Source organism: Stylophora pistillata, chromosome 2, assembly GCF_964205215.1.
Source record: "Stylophora pistillata chromosome 2, jaStyPist1.2, whole genome shotgun sequence".
Taxonomy (NCBI): Eukaryota; Metazoa; Cnidaria; class Anthozoa; order Scleractinia; family Pocilloporidae; genus Stylophora; species Stylophora pistillata.
In genome coordinates this window covers 19,866,008-19,884,700 of record NC_142520.1, presented here as the reverse complement: position 1 = coordinate 19,884,700, position 18,693 = coordinate 19,866,008, and the positions used below count along the sequence as shown (strand labels likewise).

The window sequence follows — 18,693 nt, the reverse complement described above, 5'->3', positions numbered from 1 at the left end:
TGACGTTGTTATGCTTCTCCTTTTCCGTGTGCTAAAAATAACTCGGCTGGGAAAAAAAATTCAATGCAACATACAAAATCAGCAAATACAAACATACAAATTTCAGAAACCTGTGGCCTCAACTATACATTGTTTCGAATCCCAACTCCAAGAAAACTGGCAAGTGACAAGTAATAGTACATTTTGTATGATTTTTTAAAAACAAAGTATGAAGAAAACTGGCAAGTGACAAGTAATAGTACATTTTGTATGATTTTTTTTAAAACAAAGTTTCATTTCCCGAATGGCAGCAGATTGAACTGTCACGTAAGTACTGTCACGCGCTAATGTTGGTTCCCAATAGAGGCTTGAACTCGGGAATTTATCAAGATAATCCAAGGTACGAGAATCTATACCTCTTCTGTTGGCTATTTTTTTTTAAATAACAAATTGTTTAAAAATTCACGAACAAATCAGGCCGAGTAATTTTAAAAGTTTTCCCTTCCGACAGGCACTGAACTTTGAATAGTGCAATATGTCGAAAAGAATGAAAATGGATTGGACGTTTGGTTTTCCCAACAAGTAAGTATTCACGGGCCGCCCGTAGATTTTTATATGTTAGAAACGAAAGGTCAAGAACGAGTAATAATTATTTTAATTGGAAAAATGATGCGTACCAGCTGATATTTTTGCCCTTGAATTTAGGGTCAAATTTTACGAAAAACGACCTTGTTTAAGAAGAAGTTGATGTATGGGCCTCTAAAACTTTTGGAAAAGCCGAAGAAAATATAAAATTACCTCTTTTAGAAAGCGTAAGTGGCATACTTTTACTCGATATAAAAGAGTCTTAATTTGTTTTCTTAACTTGCTTTGCGAGGCTGCTCAAAATTCACAAAATTTGCCTATTTTGGGGTTCGCGCCAAGCCCCATCTGGTCGAAATCGGACATTTCTCGATTTCTATAAAAATAAAATTCGCTGAACCTTTTAAACTCCATTTTTGAAAATATTTCTATATAGGGAGTATATTTATGAAATGAAATGGAGGTCGATTTTTTTTAACTGTCGGGCGATGTTTGATATTTAGAGGCAGCGGCTCTTAATTGTTATGTTATGTTCATTAATAGAACACTTTCCTTTATCTTCTAAGACACTTCGCGTAAGGAAAACTAGTTGTAAATCATTTGGAACTTTCAGGGTTGCAAGGGGAAACTCGGTTTTGCAGAAGCTAACTGAGTCTTAATAAGACTGTCGAACTCAAGCCCTGAAAAAGGAGTTCTTTTCAGCTTTTGGGTAGATGCTCTGAGGAGTGACCAACTTGTGAATTCTACTTAATTTTTGTCCTGTAATAAATAATTAAGTTGCACGATTACCCTTGTAGTATGTTTGGGAATGGTACGCTAATGATTGCTGTTAATGTTTGGAATCGCCACGGTATATGGAGGAGGTTCTTTTCCTGCTGTTTTGCTAACGCATATAGTGGACTGTGCAGAATATCTTTTCAATAGTGTGGTATCTGACTAGTTGTTTTAGAGTGCTTGTACAGAAAATACCTTGGGGCTAACATGGCAGAACTTGACATGGGGAGCTTCAGACTTTCTCTTTTTCTGGGTTGATATCATTTCACATTCATTTATGATATCTATCATTTTGTTGTTGTTGTTATTGTTCTAAATTGACAAATTGACTTGTCGCATTCCTTACAGTTTTGTTGAAGTATCCTCAACAAGCACAAGGATGGGAAAGAGTTCCCTCGTTTTGGCGTCCACAAGCTCTCTCAGTTCCAAAAGGAAGATATGTGGAACTAAACTTTACCATGCGCAGCTGGGTTTCGGAACCTTGTGCTCAGGGTTATTATCTTGAGATCCGTGATGGCAGTAGTCAGTCAGCCAATGTTCTTGGTGTATTCTGTGGAGATCACAAAACTGTTGTTGTGCGATCCAGTAGACGATACATGTGGTTAAGATTTGCCTCTTCTTGGGCGTATCATTTTAATGGACTCTACATAGGAAGATTCTTCAATCAAACAGGTACGATGTTTTGTTGGTAAAATTTCTGTTTAGGTACCTGCCTAAAAGCTTTAGATTCAACTGGAGCGTCATGATAGATTAAATCAATGGATAGAGCACCGGAATGTTGTGCGGGAGGTCGAGGGTTCGAGCCCCGGCCGGATGAACACTCAAGGTCTTAAAATATTTGAGAAGAATATGCTACCTTTCTACAACATCAAGAAATGGTTAGATATTCTAGTCTTCTCGGATAGGGACGAATAAATGGAGGTCTCGTCTCCTGCAGGGTTGGGAGTAGGAGACGTTAATTTCCCACGCACGAGATTACTGTGCGATGGATGTCCTCCCCGTGGTGATATGGTGGTTACAAAGGGGTTAGGTGTCAATTGGGAGGAAAGTTCTGTTCCTTTCTCCTGTCATTCCGGTGGCGAATGAATTAAATTCTAAATTCTAAATTCTAAATTCTAAATTCTAAGTTATAAGTTCTAGGTTCTAGGTTCTAGGTTCTAGGTTCTAGGTTCTAGGTTCTAGGTTCTAGGTTCTAGGTTCTAGGCTCTACGTTCTAGGCTCTAGGTTCTAGGATCTAGGTTCTAGGTTCTAGCTTTTAGGTTCTAGGTTCTAAGTTCTAGGTTCTAAGTTCTAAGTTCTAAGTTCTAAGCTCTAAGCTCTAAGCTGTAAGTTTTAAGTTCTAAGTTCTAAGTTCTAAGTTCTAAATTCTAAATTCTAAATTCTAAATTCTATATTCTAAATTCCAAATTCTAAATTACATTCAGGAAATGCAACAATGGCCCAGTAGCATATTGCAGTATTTATTAGCTTACTAAGTTCAGTATATCTGATTTATGATTAGGTTCAGATATAACGCATGCTCTCATTGTTTGAAAGAGCGTGCTCTCTGTGTGTTTAAAACACGGAGTAGAGCTAAAGCTGTCATGTCATCTGCCAAAGTGTACTATCTCTTCTCTTTGTTTTTTTCCTTAAATGAAATTTTGGAACAAGCGAGCCGCCAAGTAACAACAGAAGAACCGAGTAAAGATTATAAACATGCCAAACGCCGTTATTTACATAATTATAACATGAGCGGAGACGAAATTTCCTCAAAGAGGAAACGGAATAGACAGCCCGAGTTTTAAAGGTCTTCACGCTCAGTTCGATCGTAAGCTAAAAGACGAACAGCACTAAAAGTCAAACACAGCTAGCACCCGTATAGTATATATAGTTTCGTGTTCACAAAACAAAACAGAACAAAACTGGAATGATGAAAAATCGAACGAGACCGACAGAGATGTTTAAATTCATGCAAATCATGACGGTGTCAGAGCGACTGCGATCATGCTGAGGTCCATGGCGCCTAGTTCATCACAGTGATCTGTGGTCATCGCAGTGTGGTAAGTCTCAGGAATTACATCATCCGCCCTTGGAGTGAAATACAATAAGAGCTTGCTCAGATATCCTGTCGACTGTTACAATGTATGAGTGGAGACCACATCAGTCTCTAGATGAGTTTCATGGCGCTGTAGTGGCAGTCCCGAGCAATCCTCGTGTTCTCGTGAATTCGGCTGCCGTTCACTCATAGACCTGCCGAACTGTTTCAGTTTGTGAACTATTGCAGATTGTGAACTTTGATGGTTTGACATTTTGATAGCTGAAGAGTGAATGTTTGAATTGACCGAGAGTAAAACGAGAAATATGGCACATGGTTGAAAATTGAGAACCTTCATATTTTGCCCAGAGATACCTTGAAGTGAACGTAGAAACTTAGACTAGCTTATCTCTAGATCATTCACGAAAACTGAAACGGGTGTCGGTAGCTTTAAAATGGCGAAAATCAGTGCCCCCAGGATAGGCAAATGAACTTTGTTCATAAAAAATGCAAAAGAAAGCAAGCTCGTATAAATTTCATAAATTTGTATAGGAAGGATTGAGATGTGACCTAAATCGGGACCATTTCATTTAATTTGGAGCTTATGGAATGGTTTAAATCACCAATATTTGAATATTTCACCGATATATTCCAGTAAACTTTCAATTATCATTTTTCCCATGCGGTATGACTCAGAATCAGTGCTTGTTGAGTTCATATTAGGTGGAAATTGTGTTGTTTTCAAGTATATAAACAAGTTTGCTGCTTTTCATTTCCGTAAGGAAAAAAAACAGTCTCGGCTGAACTTTGTGCAAATCGTAACATCGTCAATTACTTCACGACATAATGGTCGTAGTGGCGGATGGACATTTATCACAAAGCTCATTGTTTACACGCTTTTTTATCGTTTTCCTACTTATTTTAACTTGTGGCACAAGCAGAAATGAGGTTATAAGGAAACCAGCAGTCAGGAGATCCGGAAATGAATCTTCCCTTCTAGGTAAATTTATAGAAAGACTGATTATTCCTCACCGATTCGCAGTCCGCCATCAGTTGGAATTGCATTGCTCAAACTTAAACGGAGAAAGAAATACTTGCATACAAGAATAAGGATCTATCCGAATTCTGTGGCAACCTTCCCACCGAAATACCTACTTTTAAGTGGAGATATTGAAATAAACTGGGGTCCAACAGGAGATGGCAACTTATGCTCGATATGTCAAAGGACTAAAGTAGTAAAATGTACGGTATGCGACCGCACAATTTTTATGTTCCATCAGAACGTTAATAGCCTGCAAAACAAGTCGGAAGAAATAGTGATGCTAATGAGGGACCTCAAAGCTCAAGTTTTTTTTTTTTTTTTTTTTTTTTTTTTAACTGAAACAAAGATTGATAAATCGTACCTTAATAGCCAATTCTCAGTGGAAGGTTACAATATGTATAGGAAAGACCGCAAGAAAGGAGAAGGTGGTGTCTTGGCTTACATTGACTCATCGTTACCTTCTAAGCAGCTAAAGTTACCTAGAACCTACAGTACAATTGAAGCCCCAGCCATTGAATCAACCTTTGGAAGACACAAAGTAGCTGTGCTTGGCCTTTACAGGCCACCGAAAGCTTCAGGGATCAATTACTACATTAGACTGGAGGACGAGCTGAACGAGGTTGTCTCTTGGCTGTCACTGCAAAAGCAGTTCATAGTAAACACTGGAGATCTGAACCTAAATAGACTCAGACCAGATAAAAAAGAGGGAAAAATTATGTGCGAACTCGAAGATGTTCATGGTCTAAAATCTCTGATTACTAAGCCAACTAGAATTACTGCTACAACAGAATATTTACTGGATGTCATATTGACAAACAGACCTGATCTTTTTAAAGAATGTGGTGTCCATTATCCTGGAATTAGCGACCATTTCATGGTGTATGGAATTCTGACAGAAAGGATCAAGTACCATCAAAGCAAAGTGATTACTTTCTCCGATTTTAAGAACCTTGACACAGATAAACTGAAAGGGACCCTTAGTATAGCACCCTGGCATATAGGAGGAATATTTGATTGTGTTAAGGATTGTTATGATTATTGGATGAAACTTCTGAGAACTATTTTGTCAGAGTATTTGCCTTTGAAGAAAATGAAAGTCAGGGCAAAAGATGTTCCCTATATGACCCCAGCATGGAAATCTGCTATAAGGACTAAAAGTTAGTTCGCCAAAAGGTTCAACCAAAACAAAACACCAGAAAACTTGGAGCTCAAGAGAAAATGGAGGAATGAGGCTACACGACAAAGGCGAATAGCCATAAAGCAGTATTGGGAGGAAGTATCACATGATCTGAAGAATAATCCTAAGAGTTTTTTTCAAACCTTTAAACCATTCTTAGATAGGAAGGACAAAGAGGACAGCAGAAAGAGAGAAATACATTTATCTGTTAATGGTACATTGGAAAAAGATAGGCTAGTGGTGGCAGAGTATCTTTCTGAGTACTTCTCATCCATGGCCAAAGGAATAGGAGGTGAACAGGTAGATGATTTAACTGAGGGGAATTTTATTGAGCATAGCAGTCTACATCTCATTTATTTCACATATGGCAGAATCAAATGATTCCTTTTGTTTCAGACCTCTATTTCATTATGAAGTGAAGGATGCTCTTGAAAATCTTAATACTCGCAAAGCAATTGGATATGAAGGTTTGCAACCCAGAATTTTAAAAATAGTAGGTGAGGAATTGGCTCCTTCACTAACCAGGACTCTCAATACTAGCATTGAACACGGGACATGGTTATCTGAATGGAAGAGAGGGATATGGGTACCTGTCTACAAGAGTAACAACAGAGAAGAAGTGAAGAATTATCGACCAATTACAGTTTTACCCACCCTCGATAAGCTGTTTGAGAAACTATTGGGAAAGCAGTTTACAGAGTATATGGATCCTAAACTTAGCAATAGCCTGACAGCCTATCGAAAGAACAATGGATGTCACACCACATTACTGAGACTAGTTGAGAAATGGAAGCTGCATCTAGATAGTAGGAAAGCTGTAGGAATATTATCCTCTGACATGAGTAAGGCATTTGACTCTGTTAGTCCACCACTGCTCATTAAGAAAATGGAATCATACAGCGTTTCAGGATCAGCCCTCAACCTTCTGCGTACGTATTTCTCTCACAGACGGAACAAGATCAAGTTGGGTCCTGTGACGAGTCAGTGGAAAGATACAATGAGAGGTTGTCCTCAAGGGTCCTCCCTTGGTCCCCTCTTGTGAAACTAATTTCAAAATGATCTCACCTATATAACTGAGGCGGGAATCTCCATGTATGCAGACGATCATCAAATTTTTGCATCAGGCTCGTCTGCTAGTATTGTTGAAGAGAAACTGTTGAGTGAAGGTAGCAAAATTACTAAATGGTACAAAGAAAACCTGTTACAAGTGAATGTTTAGAAATATCAATCCATGCTTATGGGTTCTGGAACTGAGGCCAAAAATAGTATAAACCTGCATATAGATGGGACTGACATTGAACGATCAAAATCTATCAAACTGCTGGGGGTACTCCTGGACTCTGGACTAAATTTTAGTGAGCATATTACCTTAGTCTGTAAAATGGCCAGTCAACAGATAGGAGTTTTAAGTCGTTTAAGAAAACTAATACCCACTTACGCTAAACTACAACTTTATAAAGCCGCCATTTTACCTCACTTAACCTACTGCAGTATCATCTGGCATTTCTGCAGAGCCTCAGACAAACGTAAAGCTGAAAGACTACAGGAGAGGGCCTTGAGAGTAGTTTTCAACGATAAATGACTCTCTTATGACGGCCTGCTGAAGCTGGCTGAAACTCCATCACTGGTGAACAGAAGGCTTCAGGACATAGCAATCCTTATGTTCAAGGCAAAAAAGAACTTACTTCCTTGTCAAATACAGGAACTATTTATGTCAGAAGTAAACTGCGATAGAAGATATTCTCTAAGAAATGCAGATTTTAGAATCCCTCGCTTTAATACAGTAAATTATGGTAAACACTCTATAAGATACTATGGCCCTCTCCTCTGGTCGGAACTTACAAAAGAGTTACGCAGTGAAGACAGCGTGAACGGATTTAAGAGCAAAATCAGGAGAACGGACATGACTGTCCTGATTGATGATGGATGCAAAAAATATGCGGTCAGTAATAGTTGATTTTTAACTCTAGGACATTGATGAATAATTGTAACTGTTAATAGGTTAGGCAAATAATTCTGTAAATAGGTTCCAGATTTCTTATTTTTAAAGCTTTTATCCTGTGTCCCCAATTAGTGCTATGCGCTAGGTTTTCACGACACATAAATAAAGTTCACTACTACTACTATAATCTAGGCAACCCGTGGTGAAATCCGGAATCTAAGCACATTTTAGCAGTTAATAACCTCGCATAGCTAAAGACGGCAGATTGCTTCTTATCCATGTGGCTTCCGTCTTATTTCCGTTTTAAATTCATTTCCGGTTTTACGTTACGTTGCGTGTCTCGTGACAATCTCTAGGAGATTGCAAGTGCTCTGAGATTTTTTGGAGAGAGTTTTACGTGATTGTGATCCTGATTGTAATGCAATCGATGGTTATTGAGATTTCCTTTCTTTGTACGTTACCTTGTAACGCTACACGAATTAAAGGCGAAAGCTACAGTCCCTACTTTCGTTTCGAATTCTCATCCATTTTCCATGGCATAATTGTTCACAATAATACCTTCCGTAAGCTAGAGGAGAGCGTTTGTTTCTCTTTGCATATGATCGAACACATTTAAATTCTCAGAAAGTTTTGAAGTAAAATTTATTTTTATTGTGGACTCGAAAGAGGACAACTCAATCATTTATACTGGTAGGTCAAATGTTCTTTGCCGAAGACGTTGAAGACGGTAAGCAATCTCGCTCCGACGATGGGCTAACGCTCGAAACGTCAGTTTTTGTAATCGTTACGGTGGCCAATTTACCACTTCAACTTTGTTGATATATCCGGATTCTCCATCAGACTGGTAATGTATGTGTAGGAAGCATAGTGTGTGATTCTATTCGAATGTCTGTCTCATAAGTATAAAATTAAATTTTCTGACGACAGAGTAGTCAGCAGGCCATGAGCACATGGGTGAAAAGTCGAGTTTCGAAGTTAAATCTAAAATATAATGAGAAATACACACTTCAGCGCACCCATTACTGCCAACTAATAAGAGAAGCCGTAACCGGTCGTTTCCAACTAACGCTTCAATTCGATCGACTGCCGACCGTGTTTGAAAAACTTTGAAATCCATTGTACAGCTGTAGCAGGACCCACCCCCAACTCCATGAAAACCCCTATGATAACTATTTTTAGTGGAAAATTATTAGACTCAGTTGTGAGTGAATGAAGACACTGTGGCAGGGTTTTTCTCGGTGACTAAAGATGACATCGTTAGACGGAGGGATACTGAAACTACTGTACTACAATAAAAAACTAATGCGTCAATTATTTACATGGAAAAGCATCGACATGGCCTCCCCCCGATAATTTAACTTTTGAAGATTGGTTCCCGCCGTCCTGGGCCAAAATCACGTTCAAATGCCCGGATGTTAAACATGGTGCTAACTGCTAATACATGTATGTGCTTGGAATTCCGAATTTGAACAAATGAAGCAAATGGCGATGTTGTGATTTTCACAAAGTTCAGGCTGGTTTTTCCGTGAGGAAACGAAGAGCCCTGACTAATTTTTATATCCTCGAAAACCACACTATTTCCACTTATCATTAGCGTAACCTGAAGAGATTCTGGCTCATACCACATATGGAAAAAGATAATTGAAAATTTGCTGCGAAATGCGGTATGAGAAATATGAGGTATTGGTGATTTTTCGAAAGCGTTCCGTGAGCTCCAAATTCAATGGAATGGTCCAGTTCTAGACTTAACCCATACCTAATTCCTTCTTATACAAATTTATCAAATTTATACAAACTTGCTTTCGTTTACGCTTTTCATAAACGAAGCTCAATTGCCCTTACTCAGGGCACTGATTTCCGGCATTTCACGGCTACCGAAACCCGAATCAGTTTTCGTGAATTTGCTAGGATAAAGAAGCAAGTCTGGAAAGAAATCTAACCACGTTTTTAAGTTCACTATCAGGCATCTCTGACTGAGCTATGACGAAAGTCATTTTTAGGTTGGTGCGCCACCTCTCACGCGGGCTTGAAAAAAAGTCGCTCTCAAGTCTTGTTTTAACCAATTACATTACTTGAACTATTCTAACAAATATTCTGATTGGCTTAGTGTAGCCTGCTTTATGAAAGTACAGAGCCTTCTGACACTGTTGTTTGCTTTAAGAATAAAGTTTGTTTGATACTGAAAGTCATGCGTGGGAAATTGAACAGATTCTTTAATGTAAAATAAAGAGGCATTCCACTGCGGCATGCCGTGTTCTGTTGTGAAGCACGCAGGAAGCGGCTAGAGCTCTCAAGAGGTAAGGAGAAACACTGAACTATGTCTCGCTTTTCTCTTTTCAATTCTTTCGTGCTCTAGCCGCTTCCTGCGTGCTTTACATTAGAACAGAGCACATTCAAGGGTTTTCTATTTGTTAGATGAAAATAGACAGACTAACAGCCACAGATAGACGCAGAGAAACAGACAGAGAAAGCGATCGACAAAGTTCTTCATGACTACCGTCAAAAAAAAAAAATTGTTCTCATATTGCAATGATATTTTCAAAATTGCACGTACAATGTTTTGAATTTGTTTATTATGCCTACAGTTTGCTTGTTCTTTATGGTATAGATTATCAATCTAGCAGTTACTTGCCTTAAAATATTTTTTTTTAACAATTGCCTTATGTAGCAACACTCACAATGAAAGAAGTACCCAAGACACAGTCTGTACTTTTGAACAGAGCTTCCAGCCTGTGGTGCCCAGTGGAAGGTGCGCCAGCTCCATACATTGTGTGGAGAAAAAATTGTGTTGTTGTACAAAATAGCACCAGTATAAAATATCAGCTTCTTGAAACTGCCGAAAATAATGCAAATTACAGCTGTGAGGTACGAAGAGGTGAAAAGATATCATGGAGAGAAATCAGCCTCAACATTGAAAGTGAGCTTTTTTCTTACACTAGACTACACTACACTAATATATATATATAACTATATATATATATATAACTATATAAATGATTGATTTTATTGCCTTAACCTGTATTGTTTAATGAATTGCCTATCATCTTGTTAAATTTCTCAGCAACTCTCCTCCACGGCTCGTCACCTGTGATGTAGCGGCTCCCTCAAGCTGCCCCGTTGTTCTAGAATATGAAGTTTGTTCTTGGTTGCCCCTTAATTTATTACGGTATTATATTGCCAACTGGTCTGCCTTCCTCCCATCAGTTAAGATCTGATGTTTAAAGGCACTGATTCTAATATATCCACATGTCGCTTTGTGCCATTTAAATATCAATCTTATCCAACCAGCCGAGCATGAGACCTATTTATCAGAGTTATTCAATGTTCTTTCGCCTCTAGGAAGACTGAACCCCTCTGTATTGCTATAGTTTGATGAGAATGTTTGTTTTAGTTGTAAAGTTTAATTAATCATCTTCTCTCGTTGTTCTCCATCATGAACCATCCACTGTTTTGTTTGTTTGATTTTCAGACTAACATTTTTTGTAGTGTTTGTCTTTCTTTGGAGACTATCTCCCTCTCTTCTTAAAGAAAATTTTCCATGATTTTAAAATGATTTCTTTATTGTTGGAATGCAAACTTTGTGATAATGATAATTACGCTTTCTTAAGGCATTCAGTTTATTGAACGATCCTTTATGTCTAAAATTCAGAGTGTCCAGGCCCCTGTCAGTGCAGCATTTTAAAGGGAACAAATAAGAATCTGCTTCGAATGAACTGCGAAGGGAAAGAATTGATGTCATTTCCATGGAAAATTCCCCTCGCAACAGCAGGCTTGTGAGTATAAATGAGAGATATCGAATGTTGAAGTGCTCTGTTAGTTTCATAGTAAAGTGTAGATCATGGAGCAAGTGAATGTCATTTTTCATTTAACTGAGTGATTGCTACTTCTAGATCAGTTGAAATAAATCTGTTTCACGTAATTGTAACTACATCGTAATAAGGATTGACAATGATCTGTTCAATAAGAAATAATACATAGGAGTATAATGTCATTATTGTCATGGGTATTGAGTATTTGAGTGTTTAATGATTTGTATAAAGTACTGGAGCAGGAACAATTGGACATAGGTCCCCTACGAGGTTTAGGCTCCAATAAACCCACCCATCCCACCCCAGGGGAGGACATCCATCACAAAGTAATCTCGTGCGTGGGAAATTAACGTCTCTTACCCCTAACCCTGCAGGAGACGGGACCTCCATTTATTCGTCCCTATCCGAGAAGACTAGAATATCTAACCATTTCTTGATGTTATAGAAAGGTAGCATATTCTTCTAAAATGTTTTATGACCTTGAGTGTTGGTCCGGCCGGGGCTCGAACCCTCAAACTCCCGCACAACAGTCCAGCGCCCTATCCATTGAGCTAACCGGAAGGCGGTTAATGGGAAGAGGGGGGAGGGGGTTGTCCGACACTGAACGGTTGCTATTTAACATAAATATAGCAAACATCTTAAATAGGATTTGAGTGACAACCAGCTGAAGGACTTTCCACAAGAAGTAATTTTCAAGAGATATACCTATAACCAACTGTGATTATCAACTAAGAACCCTTTCTACAATCTATTGAGAATGAAAAGCGTACTTAATGAGGGGTTCGTACTAAACACACCCAGCAGCAATACTATGCGGGCGGGGAAAAAAAAAATTCGCGTCAGAAGCGCTTAATTAAAAGTAGGACTATATTGCGTATATTTTACAAAATTGCAACGATATCTCAATAGGGACTGAATCATGTTGAATTGTTGTGATGAGTTACATTACCTCTCATTAACTTCGAAAAATGTTTGTATTCAACGCATTTGTAATTATTTCTTCACAGAGACTTGAGTAACAACAAGCTGAACTACTTCTCATCGGATGTTTTCAGGAACAATACCCATCTGAGGCTGCTGTAAGCTGATGTTAAACAAATCCCTCTATTGTGTATATTTCACTTAAGCGCAACGATATCGTAACAGGGTGGACTATCAGTGATGTGTTGAATAATGAATAAACAAGTCTGTTGGTTGTTTTCATAACCTCTTTCCCAAAAAGACTTTAATTCTTTTTTGGGCGTAGAAATATTCAACGCGTGAAGAAGGTGTACAGCATTGAACCAGAAAAAAACTTTATTGAGTTTTTGTCGTTATTTAACCTCAAGTGTAAGTATGAAGAAAGTCCTATAAAACGAATAGTGGAAAAAATTGGATAGACTATAATATGAAAGTAGCCTTATTAAGCACAAACTTTCTTTTTACTCCGCTGTGGGCAGCTCTATGTACGAATAATCCAACTCATCCTCCCCTTGAGATATTAAAACCACGAATAATGCTCCAGCTTCACTAAAATATGCAATGTTTGCCTTATACAACCGACCAATTCTTTCAAGCAGAATGTGATACAGATAATATTTCCTGTCCATACCTAGCGATATAGGTCTGAACGTAGCATGTGATTATGCGCCTTTAAAAATGAACAGGTTTTCTGTAATCTTAAACAATGTATTAAGACATTTTGTGTGATCACTCCAACATTTCCCGCTCCAAACCTTTCTTGTTAATTTACCCACCCCACATCCTCTAGTTAGTGTTTCCCGGCTTATTACGAAAACGGAAGAACATAACAGTGTGCAATGTCATAATGGGTGATGGAAGGAGGGAGAAAAATATTTAAAAAAATTAATTAAAAACAAAAAAAATTAAAAACCAAGAATACAAAAAGAAAAAAGAAAAAAAAAAAAAAAACTCGCGTGACTCAATGAATTTTGTTCCAAATCATAGCGTGTTGTCCTCTTTAGGGACTTTAGATGTCAAACCAAATAGAAAACATGACTTCTTGGACAACATTAGTTTAATAACGTGCATATTCTAGCCCCCCATAACAGTACGTAAGAAAGACAAAATACAATTTTTCAAGGATACTTTATTCCCTGAACTTTGTTCTCGAATATCATGCAATTGACTCTCCATTTCCTTATTTTTGGTAGGGAGTTGAATAAGATCCAGTTGAAGAAATTACCATCAGGCATTTTCAGTAGCAATACCCAGTTGAGAGGGCTGTAAGTGTAAAGCCTTTCATATTTGTGCAAGGAACGCGTCTAATGCATATCGCATTTAATTTGTGAAAATAAAAGCAGATCAGGGCAACAACTTATCAGCTACAAAGTAAAGAATTCACCACAGAAAATTGTGGAGGAGGGGTGGAGGGGGTGAGGTGTACGTGAAATGCACTCCTTTTTTCAAAGAGCATTATTCAAATGCTTTTTGAAAAAAAAATTACCACTCATGTTCCCCCACGAGCCCCAAGAGCACTTTTTCTCCGAATTTTGCTTGTTAGGTCGTTAATTTACCATTACTGAGAAGCACCTTATTGCAAAAAATTGCTAAGCTACCTCGTGCTCTTTCAGAAATAATTACTGGGTTTTTGTCTCCCTTTATTTCTCAGAGGTAAAGAAAATGCCACTTAAGAAAGCACGAACGCCGTGTTGATTCACATCTTCATTTTTGATTGCCGCTGTCAAGTTTGAATTTTTCGCTGAAATGACAACTAACTCTGAAAAAGATACATAAAATCTATAAATCACTAGCATCTTTTCTCTTGGGGGGGGGGGTTCCATCAGCTTTAGATATCGGTTCCAATGAAAAAAAAATCTGAAATAATGAGTTTAAAAGTCCATTTTAAAATAACTGTTTGATGCAGAATTTTACTACAAACGGTTACTTGCCATATAAAGTACCCCCCCCAAAAAAAGAAAAAAGCAAATCTTTAATGGTAATTTCTTACACGATGACGTCAAAAAAAATTAAGATTTTCCATTATGACCAAACCTAAAGGCTGACGAGAAATTCTCAGTAACAAGCTGCTGAATGCAATCTTTCACAAAACAATCGAGACATTCTGTATTGTTAATTCAATATTTTTTCCTTTCCCGCCTTTTTTGGTAATTACTCTATTCCATACCGCCTCGTCCCCTATTCTATGTAGTTCAGTGTTCAAGTCTGTGTTTCACCCACTTCTTTTGTTTATTCTTTGCACCAAAAACACTTTAGTGACACCAATAGTGACAATTCAGTTTAAATGAACCAGTTATTTAAACTTACAATCCAACAACTGTGAATGACTATTTAAAAATGTGTCATTTCCTTTAATTTCTCTCCAAGCGTCTCTGAAACATTATCACTATGTACGCGAAATTTACAACTTTGTTGATCTGAAAAAAAAAACCTTCCGAATACTTTGGAGGGGGTACAAATCCCATGTACTAGTCCTTACTAAATCCAGACCCCACATTCTGGTATCTCTGAATCACGTTTCCTCCGCTTAATGTAGTAACAAAATGCCAACACCTCAGCTCTTTTCTCTGGACATTATCACAAAATACAAGACGGTGTTAGATAACTCACGAGCCCCCACGGATTCTTTAAGGCCTTTATAAGAGCATCCGGTTCCTTATAATCTTACTTGAATTTGACTATAGCTATTTACTGCTATTTCTGTTAAACTGGACTGAGTGATGCGCTTGAATTAGTGTGCAGTAGGGGGTTTAGTGTGTTGTTTCCAGTTTGTCTTTTTTCCAAGTCTTTTGGTTGAAAATTGTTTTTAAATTATTATAGAAATATTTAGTGGATAAAAAAAACTTTACAACATCAAACAAATAGAAGCTTTTTTCTTTTTAGAAATTTGAGGTTATAACCTGGGATATATATAGATAGAAAGAAAGTAATATGGAAAGAATGGTTCAAAATAAGTATGGGATACGAAACTAGCATCGTTTAAAAGAAACTTTACATTGTGAGCAACTTTGGCCGAAGGTGTTTTTCGATCAAATTAAAGTTAACATATGTAAGTGCGAAATATGAAAAAATCGAAAACCCCTAAACTTTGTCAGAGTATAGGTCTGGATGAACAATTTTTAAACAAAATACTTTGAGTTCCATTGCATTTTTATTTTACGCGAACGGCACGAAAGTCGGGTTGGTGGCTCTCCTGTCAGCTTCAAAAGGTCCAGACAACCCATTATTTGAACGTTGTTTGAAAATAAACAAAACGATAAATGTGACCAACATAACGATTTTTTCAATGAAAAGAATACGTATTTACGAGCACTCTGAAGTACTATTTGTCCAATTCTGTCGCGAACTGAATTTTTGGGTAATCTGTGTTTTTTTTTTTTTTTTTTTTATTATTCCACTCATTTAGGCGGACAAAAAAAAAAATAGAAAAATTGAGAAGGTAAAATCGCACCTTAATAGATGGCATGGGGTTATATCAAGTTAATCCAGCGAAAGAACAAGGCCTCTTCTTCACAAAACTCCAATAAATTTGTAGAACCCCAAACAAGTGACATAGAGGTCAAAATACGCCATTTCTTGTCACGCAATTTGAGGTGAAAAATCAACAATGCGTGCGTTTAAAAGACCTCGGGCCGTTTTGGGGGCGAAAAATCGTTTCTACTCTGGATAGAGAGCTAATTTAAGTCAACTTCTGTCGTTCTTGCTGTTCGGGTTATCTGATATTTAAAATTTTAGCGGTTATTTTAGAAACAAAACAACCCAAAGTGCAAGATCGTCCTGTTGGAAGCGGCCGGGGACGGATGCAATTTGAAACTGCTAACGAACCACAAAATCAGCATGTTCGCCATATTTACACATTCATTTGAGTATTCTTTATGAGTTCGTAAATACCATCCATCATCGCAAAACATGGACTGTGCGTTCGCTTCACAAGTTGCTACCGTGAACTGCCCTTTGCAGCGTGACATACGGACCCACAAGTGTTGGGCCACAATTGCAAATAGCACCCGTCTTTACCACAAACACTGGCATTCTTCCCTTGCAATTGTAATTCTTGCTCACTTTTACCAAATTTTAATTACTCGGGCACGTTATTTATCTCGTCACGCTTGAAGGACTAAGAAAAAGACGTGGCCGCTTGTAGTGTAAAAGGGTTATCGGTGATAAGTCTTCGGTTCGGTTTACGGGATACGGCCAGCAAAATTACGTATCTCGTTTCACTAGATTAGTCATCTTTTTATCCTCTCTTTTTTCTTGTTCAAACTGATGGGTTCAGTGAGGGATCCAGTCTTTCCCGACGGTCACTTTTCTTCTGGAAAATTCTAAGCCATCCTTTTGTTTGATAAAAAGCAGTGTCCTCTACAAGAAAAGACAGAAGATATCGTTTAAGGAGAGGAGAAGTTGCATCCATTGACAACAAACACGCCGATCTTTTTTTCTTTTTTGAGTTGAAGGATGCGTGAGTACTCTTGAGCACCATTGCAACGTTTAGCGGCATATACAGTATGGCAAATGCATATTTATTGAGGAAAGAAACACGCTTCTCGACAAGGCAAAGATGATTTACATTGAAAAACATCAGTAAGGATTTAGTGCACAGCCCTATATTGCCCCTTCTGAGATTGCCGAGTAAAGTGTTCAGGCGTTACCTCATAGCTGGGCATTGCGATCTTCGAGAAAGGCTGCCCGTCTTAGTGCTAAGCAGAAGGCCTTCCTAGAAGAGAAATTTAAAATTGGAGAACACACTGGATTCAAAGCAGATGCGGCACAGGTGGCTCGAGATATGGGGCATGGAAATCATAAATATGGAGCCGCAGATCAATCATTGTAGATGAATTCCTAACACCCAAGCAAGTGATGGTCGGTTGCCTAGGGTTTTCCTCCCGGAACTCTGATGCGCTCTGGCGCAGAAATCGTCAGCGGCAGTTCGCACGAAAAGGAAAAGGGAAAAGGAGTAAAAGCCTATTAAAAACTGGCGGCAGATGATGACAACGTGAGCACACCAAACAAACTATGTTTAAGGCACTTCAGCATGGAGGATGAAACAGAGAGAGGAGACCGGTTTTGGAATATCAACTCCGAAGAGATGAGGTTTTCTGCGGAGAAACAATGGTTAAGAAGGGTTCGCTTTGCAGAAAATAGCCCCAACTACGGAATGAGAGACCTTGATCCCGTGTTAGAGGAACTCACAGGCAACAAGCTGGAGCTTGTGAGTCCCCTGGTGGATGGCTTCCTTAAGGAAATCGGGCTCTCTATTAATGCGAAGCCCGCTCGCTCTAGAATGACCGGTCTCATGGCGCCCATCATGCTATTTATGCCATTTCAAATCTTTAGGCATATCTGGGTTTTTAGTACAAGGCTACGGGGGAAGCGTGGAAACAACCATGAATGATGAGAAAATCACGCTCAATTGCCAAAGGCTCGACACGGCAGAGAAAATTTGGTCTCCTGCGAGATTTAAGCAAGAGAGAGCTTTCTCAACAAGCGGAACTCCTAGAAAATTCCTAAGGGTGCTCCGTGCTTCAAAGTTACAGCGGCAAGTCAATTCTTGTTGTCACGCAAACTAAGCCGCTTCAAATGATTTACTCAGTAAAACAACAAAGGGTAACAACCACATTTTACGTGCTACACTATGATTGAGAAGGATTCGCAAAGGACTCAAATTTACAAAAGTTATTGAATTTGAACACGATTTAGCTTGACAGTTAATTAGGTAACAGCAGGCCTTGCTAATGTTTTGTTAGACCTTGTCACGAAACTTTCATATAACAAAAGAATGACAACCCTGAATGTAATCTGAAACAGAATTCTGAAGAAAATATGTTTTTAATACAAGCATATATTTGAAACTTTAATCTTCATGTCTTGTGGACAGAAATACAATGGAGTAAATAAATAGAAGTATGGTTTTACCTAAACTTGCTTATTATTTGACTAATGATGATGTCTGATTCATTTATGAAAATAACTATCCTATCAGTATAGAGAATTACTCCTTTTAAATACAAATCTCAAATACCTATGTATACTTCATCTTGCTCTTAAAACTATCAAGCTGCAACCTTTTGTACCTTTTATTTTAGACTAATCCATCCCTAAAACAAATGCATTGTGTCAACATAACAAGCAAAATGCTGAGTCATTAGTTATTAACCATTTGACCCCTAACAGTGATAAGCATCTAGTTTCTTCTTACAATATTAACCCAAAATTAAACATAAAGTCACAAGAATGAAGCAAATAATTACTAAATAAAGAAGCTCTTGACTGTTAAACAAACTCTCCTTGTCAGCACGTTGGAAACTGTATTGAGAACAGTATGGAGAGGATTCGTACTGTTGGTAGCATATAAAGGGTTTAGTGGTCAAACCTTTATGTACAAAATTCCATAAATACATTAGAGCAGAATCCCTT

At 38.1% G+C, this 18,693-nt stretch overlaps 2 protein-coding genes and 1 pseudogene across 2 annotated transcripts in view; all 3 read left to right on the top strand.

Annotated features, from left to right (window-relative positions):
- The window catches only part of LOC148737642 (uncharacterized), a 19,311-nt gene extending 5,492 nt beyond the window's left edge, over window positions 1-13,819 (top strand). Inside the window, exons 2-6 of the mRNA XM_088747391.1 lie at window positions 1,684-2,007; window positions 10,179-10,427; window positions 11,160-11,283; window positions 12,327-12,398; window positions 13,473-13,819. Of these exons, the coding sequence (XP_088603517.1) occupies window positions 1,684-2,007; window positions 10,179-10,427; window positions 11,160-11,283; window positions 12,327-12,398; window positions 13,473-13,548 (845 nt within the window). The 3' untranslated portion in view covers window positions 13,549-13,819. The remainder of the gene's footprint in view (window positions 1-1,683; window positions 2,008-10,178; window positions 10,428-11,159; window positions 11,284-12,326; window positions 12,399-13,472) is intronic.
- LOC111347678 (uncharacterized) overlaps window positions 1-18,693 on the top strand; it is a 724,620-nt gene that overhangs the window by 379,291 nt on the left and 326,636 nt on the right. The window lies entirely within an intron of this gene.
- Window positions 17,312-17,976, top strand: LOC148737641 (uncharacterized; annotated as a pseudogene).